This window comes from Chiloscyllium plagiosum, chromosome 17, assembly GCF_004010195.1.
Source record: "Chiloscyllium plagiosum isolate BGI_BamShark_2017 chromosome 17, ASM401019v2, whole genome shotgun sequence".
In the NCBI taxonomy this organism is placed as follows: Eukaryota; Metazoa; Chordata; class Chondrichthyes; order Orectolobiformes; family Hemiscylliidae; genus Chiloscyllium; species Chiloscyllium plagiosum.
The window spans coordinates 69,040,661-69,058,140 of NC_057726.1; the positions used below are offsets into that span (position 1 = coordinate 69,040,661).

The window sequence follows — 17,480 nt, forward strand, 5'->3', positions numbered from 1 at the left end:
AACCTGTTAATGTAAACTTGCTTGTTGAACCATTTAGGTTCCCGAAGAGTGACTGGATGGATACTAAGTGGGCCTTTGCTCTTCTGAGAGAGCCTACAACTCGAGGTTGGGAGGGGAGGGAACGTTCAAAATAGAGAAAGGCCATCGAACACGGAAATTCGGAGGATTTCTTTTCTTTGGAAAGGTGTTCTTTAGAATCATCTATCTTAGAGAACGATCCGGGTTTTTAAATATGTTGAAAGCAGAACAAGACAATTTTTTGATTTTCAAGTCGTTCAAAGGTTTTGTTTTGGTTGGGTTGGGGGGGGATGGGTGGTAATATTAAGAGAAAGTGGGAACACAATTCAAGTCCAAAATCAGATGAGTGAATTTATTGAATGGAAGGACGGGCTCGTATGTCCAACTTGTCTACCCCTGATTCTATTCCCTAAGATATATGTTCTTAATATCCAACCTATAACAATCTATCGAAGGGTATAAACATATTACAGAGTCCGTTGATGAAAATCTGAATAAAATTAAACTGAAATCAAATCGAGTCCGGATAAAAAAGACTTCACACTATCACACGAATCAAAGGCAACCCATTAAAAACTTGCTGATTTCACATCGCCTGGTGGAGCAATTGCAGATGCAACGATTCAACTCGATCTCATATTTCTGTTAGTACTCTGTCGCTTTGTTTTATATTTTCAACATCCGCAGTACTTCGCAATTTTCCTTTGGCCTTGACAGCAGCTTGTTGGTTAGTTTCGGCAGAAGTGCCTTTGCTTTCGTTCCTCACCGCTCAATGTTCAAATCCAGGTCATCTACCTCAAAATATTTATATTTCAGGAAACTATTATAATAGAAACCTCAGTAAGCCAATAGGCTGGGTAGAACTTGACTGGTATGATCTTTATTGTAGTTCCTTCTCAAACCTTTCAAAGTTCACATGTACCACAGCACTTCACCAGTTCTTTCATGATTGGGTATATGCAAATGTGCAGAACCTCACGCCATCTGAGGCCGCTCTGCTATAAATTCACCACAACGTCCGTCTATTGGCAAGAATTGATTATTCCTTCATCCAGTATGATAATATTTCAGCGCATGTTGGTCCTAGAGATGATTTGGACAGGTATTGTCTGAAAAAAGTCAATTTTTAAAACGGTCTTTATATTTATTCCTGCTCGACTGTACCATTCGACGTATTAGAAGTCTTCAAGTCATATCTGAATGTTGAATTAATAGAATGCATTATTTTTTTCTCTCTCTTTCTTTGAAAGCTTTTTGCTATTCCTATTTCCGGGTGTCACAGGCGCCCCAACACATTATTCAGAATTTCGGTGCAAGTGTAACAGTTACTTGTGCGTTCAACATTCCGCCTGATGATTCCGAGGTCGATGTCTTGTGGTGGAAATTGGGCGATAATACATTTCTGCATCCGACCTCCGACGCTAGGAAACGGTATTTTAAGAGAAAGGGTCAGGGCACCTTACAGCTGCTTGACGTCCGTCTTGAAGATGCTGGAGTTTATTACTGTGGAGTCAGTCAGAATAGAGCGGCGATCAGCAACGGGACTGGAACGAGACTTGTTGTCCACAGTAAGTGTCACTGTAGGCAAAGGAATTGTTAGAAATCTCGATAAGATTATTTCGCTGATTATTAATATTAAAATACATTCTAAAATTGGTTGAAAACAAAAAAAATTCAAAATCACAGCATGTCAAGCAAGACCAAAGCTAAAGTCTGGAACAAAGAACAAAGAATATTACAGCACAGGAACAGGCCCTTCGGCCCTCCAAGCCTGCTCCAATCCAGATCCTCTATCTAAACCTGTAGCCTAATTTTCAAGAGTCTGTATCTCTCTGCTCCGTGCCCATTCATTCCCTGTCCATCTAGATACATCTTAAAGGAAACTATCATGCCCACCTCTACCACCTCCACTGGCAACACGTTCCAGGCCCCCACCACCCTCTGTGGAAAAAACTTTCCGCCAGTTCTGCTGAAAAGTTTCCACTCTCACCTTGAACTCGTGACCCTAGGAATTGAGTCACTCACTCTGTGAAAAAGCTTCTTGCTATCCATCCTGTCTATACCTCTTATGATTTTGTCGACCTAAATCAGGTCTCCCCTCAACCACCATCTTTCGAATGAAAATCTATTCAATCCTTCTAATCTATTCAACTTCTCTCTTCATAGCTAGCCCCTCCATACCAGGCAACATCCAGGTGAACCTCTTCTGTACCCTCTCCAAAGCATCCAACGCCTTTTGATAACGTGCCAATCATAACTGTACGCAGTTTTCCAAATGTGGCTGAACCAAAGTCTTACACAACTGTAACTGTAGTGTGCCAGTTCTTATAATACCCCTTCGGATGAAAGAAAGATTGCCATATGCCTTCTTGACCACTCTATCTGCAGATGCTGGAACCTTCAGGATACAATGGACAAAAACACCCAGATCTCTCTGGACATCAATTTTCCCCAGGGCTTTACCATTTACCATAAAGTTCACTCGAAAACTGGATCTTCCAAAATACATCACCTCGCATGGATTGCACTCCCAGTGGTTCCTACAGACTGATGGATGCTCGACATAAACCTATGAGTATAACTATTCCACCTAAACAGCATATTCCTGTGTGCTGCAGGGCAACTTAACATGGCCAATCCACTTAAGCTGCACATTTTTGGGTTTGTGAGAGGAAACTGTAGCATCCAGAGGAAACCCGTACAGACACAGGGAGAATGCACAAACTCCATACAGAGGCTGGAATTGAATCCTGGTCCCGGCTGCTGTGAAGCAGCTGTGCTAACCACCTTGAAGCCAAATGAATTGCATAAAACTTCTGCACTGAACAGAACAATTGCCTGAGCACAAAGTGACACTTGTGTAACTCTTATTTTTCCAAATTAATTAAACAGAAATACTCAGTATTATTTGTTGGTTATGAGAGGTAATGATGTTCCAAATTGATGGCGTTGAACAATGTTATTCTTAATCCCATTACAGGTCCACCATCTACCCCGACGATACTTTCCAAAATGCCTGATGGAAGTTCAGACATCGATCTACACCTCGTGTGTGAAACAGTTGACTTTTACCCAGAGGGGATTACATTCAACTGGTACAAAAATTCAAGCAAGATAGCCACCGGGATAAAATCTACAGAGTACTTGACCGATGCGGGGCTATACCGAGCTTCCAGTACGCTACAGGAATCACAGCCAGTCCAGAAAGACAACGCTTATATTTGTTTGGTATCTCACAGCACCCTCCAAAGTCCGAAATTATCTGTTTATTTGGAGTCTAGATCTAATTCAGGTAGGAAACCAATGGCTGGATTCTCATATATAAATATCCAATAATATTACAACTGAAGTCACATAGGAATAAAGCTAGAGCACCAAATTTTACTTAGGTAGTAATTGGATACCACATATTCCGGTACTGAACAGGCGCATGCAAACTGGGTAAATATCACAGGAACAGGCCATTCAGCCAACCAGTCTGTGCAGATCATGGTGTCATTCTAAACTAATCCCATCTGCCTCACATGGTTTGGATTTCTCTATTCCCTGTCTGTTCATGGTCTGTCTAAATGCCTCTTAAACATTGTTGTCATTGTTGACTTCTCCACCTCCTCATGCTGCCTGGATTGCTGTATTCTTCCAGCATCTGCAGCTTTTTGTCTCTTCCACCTAACCTGGCAGAATGTTCCAGGCACTCTCTGTGAAATATTTTCCTCACACAGGTCTTTTAAATGTTGCCCTCTCACCTTAAACTTATTCACCCTAATATTTGACATTTCCACCCGTGGGGAAAAAAGACTCTGACTATCCACCTGTCGCCTCTTAGTGTCCTACGCTTGAGTGAATACAGTTCAAGTTTGTATAACCTCCCCTTGTAGCTAATACAGTCTAAAAGAGGCAGCATCTTGCTAAACTTCTTTTGCAATCTCTGAAAAGTCTGCTGATCCTTCCCACAGTTCGTCAACTAAAATGGCACGCAAGACTTCAAATGGAGATTTCAATAAAGTTTTACACACCTCCAAAATGACTTGCCAAGTTATATACTCAAAACCCTGACTGGCTGAACACCTCATTCCTGATGAAGAGCTTACGCTTGAAACATCAACTCTCCTGCTGCACAGATGCTGCCTGACTGGCTGTGCTTTTCCCGTGCCACACTTTTTCACCCTGACTGATTATGGGAAGCATGCCATATTGCTTCTTTTGTTGCTACTTTCAGGGAGCAATGGACATTGCATCCCAAGATGCCACTGTATAGCAATGCTCAGAAGGTTCCTGACATTTCCTGCATCATTTCCTCTTGTATTTGACCTCTCAAAATGCACACCTCACATTTTTATGGATTAAATTCAATCTGTCACTTCCCTGCTCAACTTTCCAACTATTCTACATCCTTCTGTATTCTTTGAAAACATCCCTCACTATTCACAATTTTTGTGTCATCAGTGAATTTACTAATCAGACTGCTTACATTTTCACCGAACTCATTATTTGTATCACAAATGACAGAGTTCCCAGCAGTGATCCTTCCACAACACTACTGGTCATAGGCATCCAGCCAGTAAAATATTACTGAACAACTAACTTTGTCTTCTATGACCAAGCCAATTTTATATTCAACTTAAAAAGTCACTGTGGAGCCCATGTGATTTAATCTTCAATGCTCGAGGAAAGTCAATGTACACTACTACAACTGTCCTACCCTCATTAATTACCTTTATCATTACCTTTAAACCCACCAACAAATTTCTGAGATAAAACCTCCCCTGCACAAAGCCATGGTGATTATCCCAAACAAGTCTTATTCCCTAATACAGCTCATGCTTTTCTGAATGCAAGTAAGCCCTGACCCTAAAAGTCTTCTTCAGTAATTTCCTGACTGGAGATGCAAGGTTCAATAGCTTACAATTTCCTGATAATCCTTGTTGTTCTTTTTATACAAAGGAAGAACATTGGCTTTACTTCAGTCTTATGGACCACACCTAAGGCTGAAGAGGATACAAAGACCTCCATCAAGGCAAAACAATCTCCTCCCTTGCCTCCCGTAGTATCTTGGGATAGATCCCATCAGGTGTTGGGAATTTATCCATCATAATGTTTTCAAGACATCCAACATCTCCTCCGTCTCAATATTGGCATGCCATGCGATATCAACAATCTTACAATTGTCCATGTCTTTCTCTTCGGTGTATATCAATGCAGAACACTCAGCAGTTGCACTGTGGCTCAGTGGTTAGCACTGTTGCCTCACAGCATCAGGGATCCAGGTTTAATTCCAACCTTGGATGACTGTCTGTTTGGAGTTTGTACATTCTCCCTGTGTGTGCGTGCATTTTCTGCCACAGTCCAAAGATGTGCAGATCAGGTGAATTGGCCTTCTAAATTGCCCATAGCGTTAGGTTCAGAGGAAAATGTGTGTGGGTGAGTGACTCTTTGGAGGGTCTGTGTGGACTTGTTGGGCCAAAGGGCCTGTTTCCACACTGTAGGGAATCTAATCTTAAAAATCTGACTCCTAGCAGAAATCCCTTCCTTCTTTCTTGAGTCGACCTTCCCTTTTCCGAGCTACCCTCCTTGTTCTAATATGGTTATAGATTAGGATTCTCTTGATAAGGACATCTCAAGGCCGCTTTTAGAGCTCCTAATTTAGCATTTTCATTCTTTCCTACTTCTTTACTATTCCTCAAGGGCCCTGGCAGATTGCAGTTTCCTGAACTTTACTTCTGCTTCCTTTTTCTTTTTGACTAAATTTACAATATCTCTTATCATCCAGGGTTCCCACATTTTGTCATCTTTATCTTTCCTTTTCACACGATCATGCTGGTCCTAAGTTCTGATCTAAAATTTGGGTCAAAATCCTGGAATTCCCTCGCTAATGGCATTTTGGTCAACCTACAACAGGTGGACTAAAACAGTACAAGAAGGCAACTCACCACCACCTTCTCAAGGCCAACTAAGGATGGGCAATAAATGCTGGCTGGCCATTATATCCACATTCCACAAAAATGAATAAATAAAAAGAAAAACTGACCTATAAATGGTTCCCATGTACCAGATATGGATTTACCCTCAAATAGTGGCCCCCAATCTAATTTCTCAACCTCCTGCCTAATGCTGTTGCAATTAACTTCTTCCAATTTCACAATTTCCCCGAAGGACTAGTTTTATCCTTGTTCACAACTACCTTTAAACTTATGGAATTATGATCACTGTTCCCATATGTTCCCCCACGCAAACTTTGAACACCTGGCCAGGCTCATTACCAATTCAAACTCTATTGTGGCCCCTTACCTAGTTGGTATAGCTTCATATTGTTTCATGAAGCCCTTGTAGATGCAATTAAGTTGTTAAATCTTTCCATGACTGGTTTACATATTGGATCTTCGATCTCCTGTTGGCTATTGGGAATCCTATAGTGTAACTCCATCACTGTGACTGCAACTTCCTTATTCCTGATTTCTACCCTTATGGCTTCACCGGATGAGCCTTCCAAATGTTGTCTCTTAGTGCAGTTGTGACATTCTCCTTTGTTAGTAATGTAGATCTCCAACCACTTCTATGTCCCTCTCCATCGTACCTTGTAACCTGAAATGCTGAGCTGCCAGTCCTGTCCTTTTCTCGACCAAGTCTCTGTATTGGCTATAATATGTAGTTCCATAAGCTCAGACTCTAAGCTTATCTACCTTACCTGTTATGAATCTTACATTAAAATATCTACATTTAAGACCACAAGTCCCACCAAGTTTACTAACCTGGTCTTCCCTGTTGTTCCTATTAGACTTACTTGACTTAACTTCTGCTTCCTTCTCAATTCCGCCATATGCTGGCCTACTGCCCTAGTTTGCATCCCCTGTCTCACCAGTTTACATTTCCTGAGTGTACAAGCGAACCAAGCAAAGATACTTATGTCCCTCCAGTTTAAGTTCAACCCATCATTCTTGTACAAGCCCCTCCTACTCTGGAACCAATCCCAATGATCCAGGTATCTGAAGATTTCCACCCTACACCTGCTCCTTAATCATGCATCAACTTTACTATCTTCCTATTTCTGGCCTCACGAGCAGGTATCATGTGGAGTCATCTTTAGCTGACAACCCAATAAACCCTCCATCTTATCTTCCTATCTTACTCTTTAATTTCTCTTTGCTGCACCTCATTTCACTACCTGTCTTTGGCATGTGTTCTAGTATGGAACATGATCTCTGGCTGATCACCTTTCCATTTCAAAATGTCCTATGCCCACTCAGAGGCTACTAGGGAGGCAATTCTGCCACTAGGGAGGCAACACACCATCCTGGAGACTTGCTTGTGGCCACAGAAATGACTCATTTTGCCCTTGACTAAAGAATCCCCTATGACAATCACTTGTACAATGGATCCAATTGTGGTGCCATTGATCTGGCTGCTGCTGTTACGTTCCCTGAGAGGTCGTCCTCCAACTCCAAAAAATATCCAAATGGTGCACCTGTTTGAGAGGGGAATAACCAGAGGGGGCTCCCTCATTGCCTGCCTGTCCCTTCTGGTATTCATCTGGCTGAACCTCAGCCGTGACCACATCCCTGAAACTCCAGGCTATAACAAAGCAGGATTGTGCTGCCTGTGGTAATCTGTGCTCTCAAACACTGCATGATAACCATGTCTTTGCAGATGGGGACTGTGTACATCGACAGATACAATCAAATGCAATAGGAATTTAAGGCAAAAATGCTTTACTCATAAACTAAATTCATATGTGAATTCATTAGCTCAGGAAATGGTTAAGTGAAGTAGAGAAGTGTTTAAAACCAAAATAAAAATAGCAAAATGAATAATAATGTACTGAAAAGTTGGGATCTGGTACTTCAAATGGAGTACAAGGACCAATCATCAGATAGAGCAGGTAGGCCAATTTGAGTTTCAAATACCAAAGGTTGGACCCCGTTTTCTTCATACGTTCGAAATAATCCGATGCAAACTCACAAAAAAGTGATGAGCCTAACCGATACGAGCACTCAGACACAAGAGCAGGAGAAGGGAGCAGTTGGAGACAGTCACCATTACCTTAACGAGGAGATGGAAAGGCCTCTGACCTACAGTGGAGCAGTTCGGTCTGGGAAGTTGTTAACTCCTGCGTGAATCTGATCTGCGAAGGAGTGATTTGGGTTGAAGGTTATAAATTGTAAGCAATTCCCGAGGTGTCCCCAATTTAAGAAGCATCTGACCTTCGTCTCAGGGTTGGATGCTATAAATCATGAGTGAGGTCAATGACATTTACCTGGGAGTTGGAAAGACACACCGTTCAGCTGCTATAAACTGGCTAGCAGTGAGTTTGACATCACGCTGTAAAATTAATGAACTGATATGAAACTATATGAGAAGCTGTTCTGAAAATATTATGTCAGGAAAGCACATAGAGCAGCTAAGCGTAGATTTAATGATGAAATAATATGAAGAAGTGTAAGTCAAGACTAAATTAATAAAGTCATGTGAGAAATCCAAAATAGTAAAATGTTGGTGTAAGATAATTTTCAGAGAATGCAACTCAGCTCAGTCATGTCGACTCCGTGCCCTGTAATATGTGGGAAATCAGGCACTATCTCCGAGATGGCACGCTTTTCCCGACTAAATGTACTTCAGGTCAGCTCTGAGGAAGATTAACTATGATTTCTCTCCACACATTCTGCCGGATCTACTGAGCTTTTCCAGCAATTTCTGTTTTAGTTTGTGCTATTCTTCAGGCTTTCTATTTACAAATTCTTTTCTTCTCAACTTCTGTCCATGACCGCTTATCGATAACTCATTTTCGGTAAACTCATATTTACATAAACTAATCTTTCTGTAATTGATTCCAACTCTTCGCTGATTTCTGAGCAAGTAAGTTTCTTGAAACTTTCTGAGAATAGCCTTGAAACTTTTCCACTCATTAGTTACAGACCCAATGGCTAATGGTCGCACAGTGTCCTCAGGTTTGCTTTGACAATTTCTGTTTGTAGTAAGCACCATTCCACCTGACACAGGGTACACTTCTATTGAAGATGGGCACGCTTTAAGCTCCATATCTAATCAAGCCTCAGAATCTCTTCCATTTTGAAAGGACTTCTCCCATTATGTTAAAAGATTAAGACTGTGAAATGCCTGCAGTGTGCTATCCTATTGTAGGAGGAACTGAGGACTGTAGATACTGGAGATCTGAGTCAAAACGTGTGCGCTGCTGAAGCACAGCCAGTCAGGCAGCATCCGAGGAGCAGGAGAGTCGATGTTTTGGGATAAGCCATTCATCAGGAACCTAGGGTAGGGGCGAGCAATTTCATGTCAGGGTAAATGATTTCAAAGGCGATATCTAACAGCACAGTTTAACTAAACAAAACATCCACGCTTCAATTCAAAGAAACAAGGCATGACGTAAAAATGAGGAAAGGTTTAATCGCTTCGATCTGTCTTGTGATATATTTTAATTTCACTCTAGTTTTCATGAGCAGTATCCAATTGCTAACTCTACAGCTTTCATGCTGACACAAAATGAATCAATTGTTGTATACATCGATAATTATGGATTTATCTCAGAAATCTTCCCAGCTGCCCTCATTAATCTTCTAGGTATCGACATTAATTTTGATATTTTGGCGATTGGGTGCACAGTCGGCGGACTCGTCTGTCTAGTGCTGGGGGCGGTCATTGGAAAGCGATGCAAGGCACGTTCATGCAAAGGTAGAGGAGGTCTATGTTTACGCTGTCGGAACATTTTCAATGTGTAAAGAAGAAATGCTATTGTCAGTAGCTCCTAAACTGAGTTTAGATCGGAGTGGCGCTGGAAAAGCACAGCAGATCAGGCAGCATCCGAGGAGCAGGTAAATCGATGTTTAATATTTCTGATGAAGGGCTTTTTCCAGAAACGTCGATTTTCCTGCTCCTCGGATGCTGCCTGACCTGCTGTCCTTTTCCAGCACCACTCCGACCTAAACTCTGGTTTCCAGCATCTGCAGTCCTCACTTTTGCCTAGCTCCTAACTTGAGTACAAAAATTTCATCTTAATTTCATCTTAATCGAGAATAGAAAATTGGGTGACACATTGTACTAACATGAATAAATACTTATAATTTTTTTAATGCTATCATCTTTTTCATGTTTATGCTGAAGTATAGCTCCAATTCAGGATCCAAAATTATGAGCGCCTAGTGATTCCAATCCATTATATTTATGTACAATAATGAATTAAGACGATATGTTTCATGGAAGTTGGATGTTTCTGTACCTCTCGCTTGGTCTGTAAAAAGAAAGCACACAATAATGTCTTGCAAATTATATTCCCAATGCACAGGGCCAAATCAAGATATGGCTCGACAATGTGAAGAAACGGTAAGTCCAATTATGTTAACACCCTTATAGAAAGTGTATTATTTATTTTGTATTGTGGAAGCAGTCTGTCATTTTATCGTACTTCCATTTTTATTCTGTTGCACAGGTTTAGGAGTGGGGAAAGAAGAGACATTGACACTAATCCCCATTGTTGGTAGATTTATTGAATACTGGAGAAAAAGCAAAATACAGTGGCAGATCTGAATTAAATCAGAAAGTTTTGGAGAAACTGAGCACGTATAGACGCCACCAGTGGATAGAGAAGCAAGGTTAGCTGAAGACAACATGCCACTTCTTTGTAACTCTTTTGAAGCCTCAAGAGTTCAAAAGAGCTGTAAATGTTAATCTTGTTGCTGTATCCTGCTGCCAGACCTGTTGAGTTTCTGCTGTACTTTCTGATTGCACATCATCAATTTCAGGAATGACTTTGACTGAAAATTATGTGTAAAATAGCCAAGACTAAGCAACACACATGCACACAAGCATGACTGAAGTTCTGGAAAACCCTTTATATAAATCATCGAATCCCCACAGTGTAGAAACAGGCCATTTGGCCCAATAAGTCTCACTGATCCTCTAAGGGACAAACCACCCAGACTCAATCCCCTACTCTAAATTTCATAATCATTATGGTCCATGTTTAAAGAAAGTACAGTTTGTAATTTTAAGATTGCATTCAAGATCTTACTTCTCTTCCTATCACCTTTCACATAACTGACTTAATCCAGCAGACAAAGTAGCTTATTGGGCTTCCTGGTATTTACTCTAACTGAAAATTCAATGCCATATGTACTGTCTGGTGAAGATATAGCACAGCAAGTGACAACATTGAAATCTTCAGATTGAAATAGTCTAAATCAAACTCCATAGAATATAAATCAAATGCTGTCAAAGAAAAGTCAGATTCCACTGCAGCCTGGAGCTGAACTTTCAGATAATTGTGTAATCAATCATATACTGCTTTTATCTTTCATGGTTGTAGGAGTCATTGGTTTAGAACAAGATATGTCAGTGAGTGCAACAGTACTTTTTCAGATGATCTATTGACAGTGGTGAGATTGAAGTTTTAAAGTGGTGTATGGGTTAAAAATCAAGCAGACTGCTTCAGAATGCATGGAGCTTATGTGTGTACTTGAGCTGCACATATCCACGATGTGGTGAATATCCCTTTATAGTCTCAATTTGTGCTTTTTAAGTAGCAGGCATGTTTGAAGAGGCATGAGGTAAGTAGCTCAGAGCTGGCTATTTATCAGCTCAGGCCCGAATGTTATTCCAGTATGGACATGGAGTGTTTCAGTACTTCGGCAACATGACTGGTCATGAGCTCTGTGCATTCAGCTGGAACATTCCAACTTCTTGGTGGAGTTAAGGTCATAGTTCAAGAAGCTCAAAATAATTCCTCCCATGACTCTAATCTTAGCAACTAATGCCATGATGGCCTGAGACTAAAATGATTGCTCTCCAGTCATCTTTACTTGTGATGAACGTAATTAACAGATAGCGTGTTCCCTCATTTTGATTCACTTAGTTTTTCCAGATGTCAAATGTTACCTTGATGTAAATTGCAGTCTTCTCGCCTCACCCCCTCAGTTTGACTGATTTGTCCATCCATGAATGATGAGATCAGTATTTGAGTTGCATTGGCAGTACTGGGCCATAGTGACAGCTTTTTTGATCGTGTAAGTGTTATTTCATAACACTTTACAATGCTAGACGAATTATGGAGATCAGTCTGACAAACGGTTGATTGTTTAAGTTAAATTTGTCCTGATTTCTGTTCACAGAATGTACATTGAAAATGTGGCAGGGGGATGTCTGTATTTTAACTACTCTGAAACAACTGGCTGACTGACTTCAGCTAGTTGGGGAATGTATTTTCATTAGAATTATGCATTGCTTTGGCTCAAAAAGACAGGTCACCTGAACATTCTCAAAGCCAACCAAGGGTGCGAAACAAATACTGATCCAGTGTGTGGCGGCCACATACCACGAGTGAATATACATTTTGAAATGTGAGGGTACATAGCCATTGAGCTAATCAAGAGGCTACAATGGTCTTACCAGGCCTAAAGAGTTATAATTGCATGTATCAAGCAATCAATGATAAATCAATTCTGGGACCAAAACAATGATACACACAAAGTATTGAATTTTATCTATAAAACAGTAGAATACAGTAGTAATAATATCAGTTAAACAGGAGATTACTTCTGATAAATTGCATTTTACACATTTCATCAAGGCTAAGAAATGTGAGGGTAATTAAGCAGTGAAAGTGGCACAGGAAACACAATATATTTCTTTTATTGTATGTCCAAGTTCTGATGAATAGTGGAGAAATTTGGTCCTTAAAAGAGGTTCTGGAAAGAAATGATTAGAACACTGTGAACATGAAACATTAATTTTAATTAAACTGTGAAAGATGTGTTTTGACATTCACAAAGATGTTTGGTGATCGCTGCAATGTGATTTTCTTCACCAGAAAAACAAACAAGCTAAAGAAACATCTGACCAGTGTAGAGGTCCTGATGAGGTGATTCAGGTTAGAAATTTATATTTGTTTCAGAAACAACTGAATACTGCAATAGAAAAACCTAATGTTTTTCTGTATCATACTGGCAAGGAAAATAAAATCACAGGCCTCAATTTATGATCAATGAGTTTGAATTAGATGCAGATCATTTGCATGAGATTTCTGCGCGGTTGTCATCATACAAATGCAATGTGGACAAAATTAGAAACAGTAGATAAAATTAGTTACAAGCTCAACAGATTCAAAAGTATATGCATTAGTTGTTTTTTTAAATATAAGCAAAATGAAGGATTTCAGTTTTCTAGGAAATTAATATAATCTGAATCACAGTGAATTGTTAAACTAACAAAGCAATGGTGAATGGTATGAACTGCAAGGAAGCAGATGGATATGGGAAAAGAACCAGACTCCGAAATTGTGTGTTGTTTCCTCCTCTCATCTCACAGAAGGTTTGTTCAGCCCACAAAACTTTAAGTAAAATTCCAGGATTTTGACAAAAATTTGGAGTTACATGAGGCAGATCAGTAAGTTCAACAGTCACAAATGAAGACAACAGTTGTCACCATAATCAGTGTTGTGAGAATCAGCAAACAATGGATGTCATGCAAGTAGAACAAGGAGAATAAGTTGGAATTCATAATACACATGGACAAAGATACCAAAACCATAAAACTGACTAGTGGGCAGAGAGCAGAGACACTCAAAATGTGTTAAAAGGTTGAGTTAAAAGTCAGTGAATGGAAGTTGAAATGACTGACAATAGATTCTCAGATATAGTGAGCTTTTCATGTATAATAAAAAAAATGAACAGGGCACCAAAATGGCACCTACTCACATTTAGGGAGTAATTATCATTAATATGTCCACTGCCATTTTGCAGTGCGCACAGGAAAGTATTGATTGCACAAAATAAATGGATATGCATTGATCTTGAATGAAAGTCATCTTCAGCAATTTAGAGACAAGATTTTGTCGACTCCCAGTGGAAGGTAATGCTTTAACTTAAAAGACAAAGAATCGTGTTATGGAATAAAAATACAATGAGAGATGACTTGTTTTAACCTTGTGTGCGAGGTCATGACTCTAAGTTGTACCACCCAAGTTTAACTAAAAGGATTTGAGTCAAGAAAGATACCTGACTGTTGCAATGCTAACATTAACAGATTTTCTTTTGTTTCTGGCTGTGAATGTACCTGAGTTTATGTATTAACCACCAACTAACTGATAAATCTTTCTTGATGCACTGATCATTGAGACTGCAATTTAGGACTTGCGAAATATGAGCAAGTAGTATGTTAATTCCAAAAGATTTCATATTGTTTGATGCAATTATAAAATGTAATGATGTTCTACTTTCAGCATAAGTATCATATTAATAACTAGTTAAACTTAGACCAACATAATGTGATGAACAACAGCTTGCAACCAAAATACTTAATTTTTATATTTAATGATCTAAAAACTAATGGAATAATATTGGACTAATAAAATTCTGAATTGGTACAGATGCTGGAAATGACCGAAGAAAACAACATGGGTTACGCAGCTCTTAATTTGTTTAGTTCAGAAAAAAGACGGACGCACAGGCAACAGGAAGAATGTACACAGTATGCTGCAATTAAGACAGGCATGGATGGATCGCGAGATTTATCCAAAAAGACTTAAAGTCAAATGATTAATCATATTAATGTTAATCCTTGTAGAATCCTGAAGTGTATTAACTAGAATTCTGGCACGGACTGAACCCAATATCAGCAAAGTATGAGAAACAGTATTGTCTTCCCTTTTATCAATCTGTTAAAGCATGTACTGATGAGAATATTGTTGATTCCCTTATAATGTACAGTTACTTGAAACTGAATTCTGTGTATTTCTTTCTCAGTTGACCAAAGCAAGGTAACAAGTATTCTGAAGAACTGATACTTCAAGGGATCATGTTGTAAACTTGGGTGCAGTGTGATCATATGTTATCCCATTCAGAGAGTGGGCATTAGTTGTTTGTTCAGTATTCTTCTTTTGTTGTGTTTTATTTACCTTAACAAATCTCATAAATTGCCAGTGTCTTCATTTGATGTAGGACTATATGGAAATTTTAGTTTTCTTCCTTTTGATATGTGTACTATAACATAAACATTACATTGGTTTTCAGTATGTCATCACATTTAGCAGGAAGAATTTGGTTATTTAAATATAAAAAATATTGCAGAAAGCTACAAAACCGAGGGATCTGGGTGTCCTTGACGTACAAATCACAAAAACACGCATATCCAAGTTCAGCAAGTGATAGAGAGTGAAATTAAATATTAGCCTTAATTTCAAGAGGAATGGAATATAAACTAAGGAGGTTTTGCAAAAACTAAGGCGGTTTTGCTGAAACTATACAGAGCACTGTTTGGATTACATATGGGATATTGTAAATAGATGCAGGAATAGTGTGGACGTGATGGGCTGAAGTGCCTTTTGCTGCATTGTGGACTCTGTGACTCTATCTATGGAAAGATATACTGACACTGGAGGCAGTCCAGGCAAGTTTCAGTACATTGATACCAGGTAGGAGGTCAAGCGCGCAGGAAGCTGTCTTATGGGGAAAGGTTCAATCAATCAGTCTTGTAATCAATGGAATTTGGAAAAATGAGAGACAACCTGGTTGAAACATGCAAAATCTTTCAGGACTTGACAGGGTCAATGCAGAAAGATAGTTTTCCTTGTGGGCAAGTCTGGGGTCAAAGGACATAACCTCAGAATAAGGAGTCACACATTTAAGATGGAGATAAGCAGGAATTTCTTGTCTCGAAGGGTACTGACTCTGTGGGATTCTTTACCACAGGGACCTGCTGAGGTGGTTAAGTATATTTAATGTTCAGATGAACGGATTTTTAATTAGTAAAAAGGCAGAAAAATGCACTTGATGATTTTCAGATCAGCCGTGATGTCACTGAATAGTGGAGCAGACTTGATGGGCTGAATGATCTACTTCTGTTCCTATGTTTTATGGTTTTATAGTGCTCTCAGATATAACACTGCAAGCAACAATTTTCATTACATATTGTTATGATGGCTTACTTTAGGTTGTCGACTGAAATTAATAATTGAACTAATGCAAAGTCAGACACAATAATTTATAACATAAAACAATGTACAGTGTACTGCAAATTGTTTACAACACAGAAGAAACCATTTAGCCAGAGGTGTCATACATATATTCACTCTACTCAAGAAATTCCTCCAAGCACAACTTCTCAAAGTTTACCAACAAATGAGTCAAGTACTTTCCTCCTCACCTACTGGTACAGCTTCCTACTTAATGTTCAAATATCTTAACTATCCCATGTGCTAGAAAGAATCACTTTCTATTTGTAATTTGGAAGAAAACAACTTTGCAGTTTTTTTATTGTTAGGGCTGCCTTTTCATAATACATTTTAATCCTGAATTCTAATCCTCTAACTTATGGCATCAAAAACAGCTATCATGTCTTTTGTCAGAGTTCCAGCCTGGTGCATATTTCCTGTAAGGTATGATAAGCGTGGTATCAGACTATTTAAATGTAATACCATTGTCAGTACTTCTTTGAGTTATGTTTCTTTGAGTTATGTATAGTAGTGTGGCTAGTCCTTTGGGTTGTGGCATGTCCTCATTCCGTTGTCACAAGGACTAGCCACACTACCATACATCAAGAGCATTTCCGAACTGACAACCAGACTACTGCGACCACTAGGACTCATAACAGCACACAAACCAACAGCCACTCTCAGACAACAACTCATCAGGACGATGGACCCGATACCCAGCATGAGCAAAAGAAATGTAGTGTACAAAATCCCATGCAAGGACTGCACAAAACACTACATAGGACAAACAGGAAGACAGCTAATGATCCACATCCATGAACACCAACTAGCCACGAAGCGACACGACCAGCTATCCTTAGTAGCCACACACTCAGATGACAAGCAACATGAATTCGACTGTGACAACACTATTATTATAGGACAAGCCAAACAGAGAACAGCCAGGGAATTCCTAGAGGCATGGCATGCATCCACAGATTCAATCAATAAGCACATCGACCTGGACCCAATATACCGGCCACTGCAGCGGACAGCTGGAACTGACAACCGGAAGCAGCAGATACAAATCACTATAAATCCCGGAGGAAACATCACAAAAGCGCTTCACAGGAGGGTCCCAAGCACTGAGGCTGTCACCTAGACAGGGGACGAAACGTCTGCAACTCAAATTCCCAGTTCGGTGAACAGAACCACAACAACGAGCACCCGAGCTACAAATCTTCTCACAAACTTTGAATTATAGGAACTAGCCTTAAACCTGTTTGATTCAGTCAACATGATTTCAACAAACAGCTGAAGGCACTAGAAAATTACAAGGGCGATGGGCCCTCATGATACTCCAGAATTAATACTGAAAGTTCCCGCTCTTCAAATTGGCACAACATTCTCAAGCTGTTCCAGTACAGCTGTAGTTCTTGTTTCTACACAGCAATGCAGAAAATTGTTAAATATGTCCTGGACACAAACACAGAATAAATCCAATTCAACCAATTCATGCCCCATGTGTTGGTCAAAAATCCTTAGGTGC

General features: G+C 39.7%; 1 protein-coding gene across 4 annotated transcripts; it reads left to right on the top strand.

The window, feature by feature from the left end:
* Window positions 1-934: 934 nt before the first annotated feature.
* Window positions 935-15,088, top strand: LOC122558695. Of its 4 annotated transcripts, XR_006314230.1 has the most exons (7): window positions 935-1,120; window positions 1,269-1,586; window positions 2,999-3,310; window positions 9,592-9,702; window positions 10,313-10,350; window positions 10,457-10,619; window positions 14,390-14,469. XR_006314230.1 is itself a non-coding variant. In XM_043707489.1 (6 exons), the coding sequence occupies exons 1-6, from the start codon at window positions 964-966 to the stop codon at window positions 14,546-14,548; spliced, it is 1,095 nt and encodes a 364-aa protein (XP_043563424.1). In that variant the 5' UTR covers window positions 940-963; the 3' UTR covers window positions 14,549-15,088. The 4 variants fall into 4 exon arrangements, 2 of the variants coding, with proteins under 2 accessions (XP_043563424.1, XP_043563425.1); XR_006314231.1 differs by lacking the exon at window positions 9,592-9,702; XM_043707489.1 differs by lacking the exon at window positions 10,457-10,619 and having other exon boundaries at window positions 940-1,120; window positions 14,390-15,088.
* The last annotated feature ends 2,392 nt before the right edge of the window (window positions 15,089-17,480 follow it).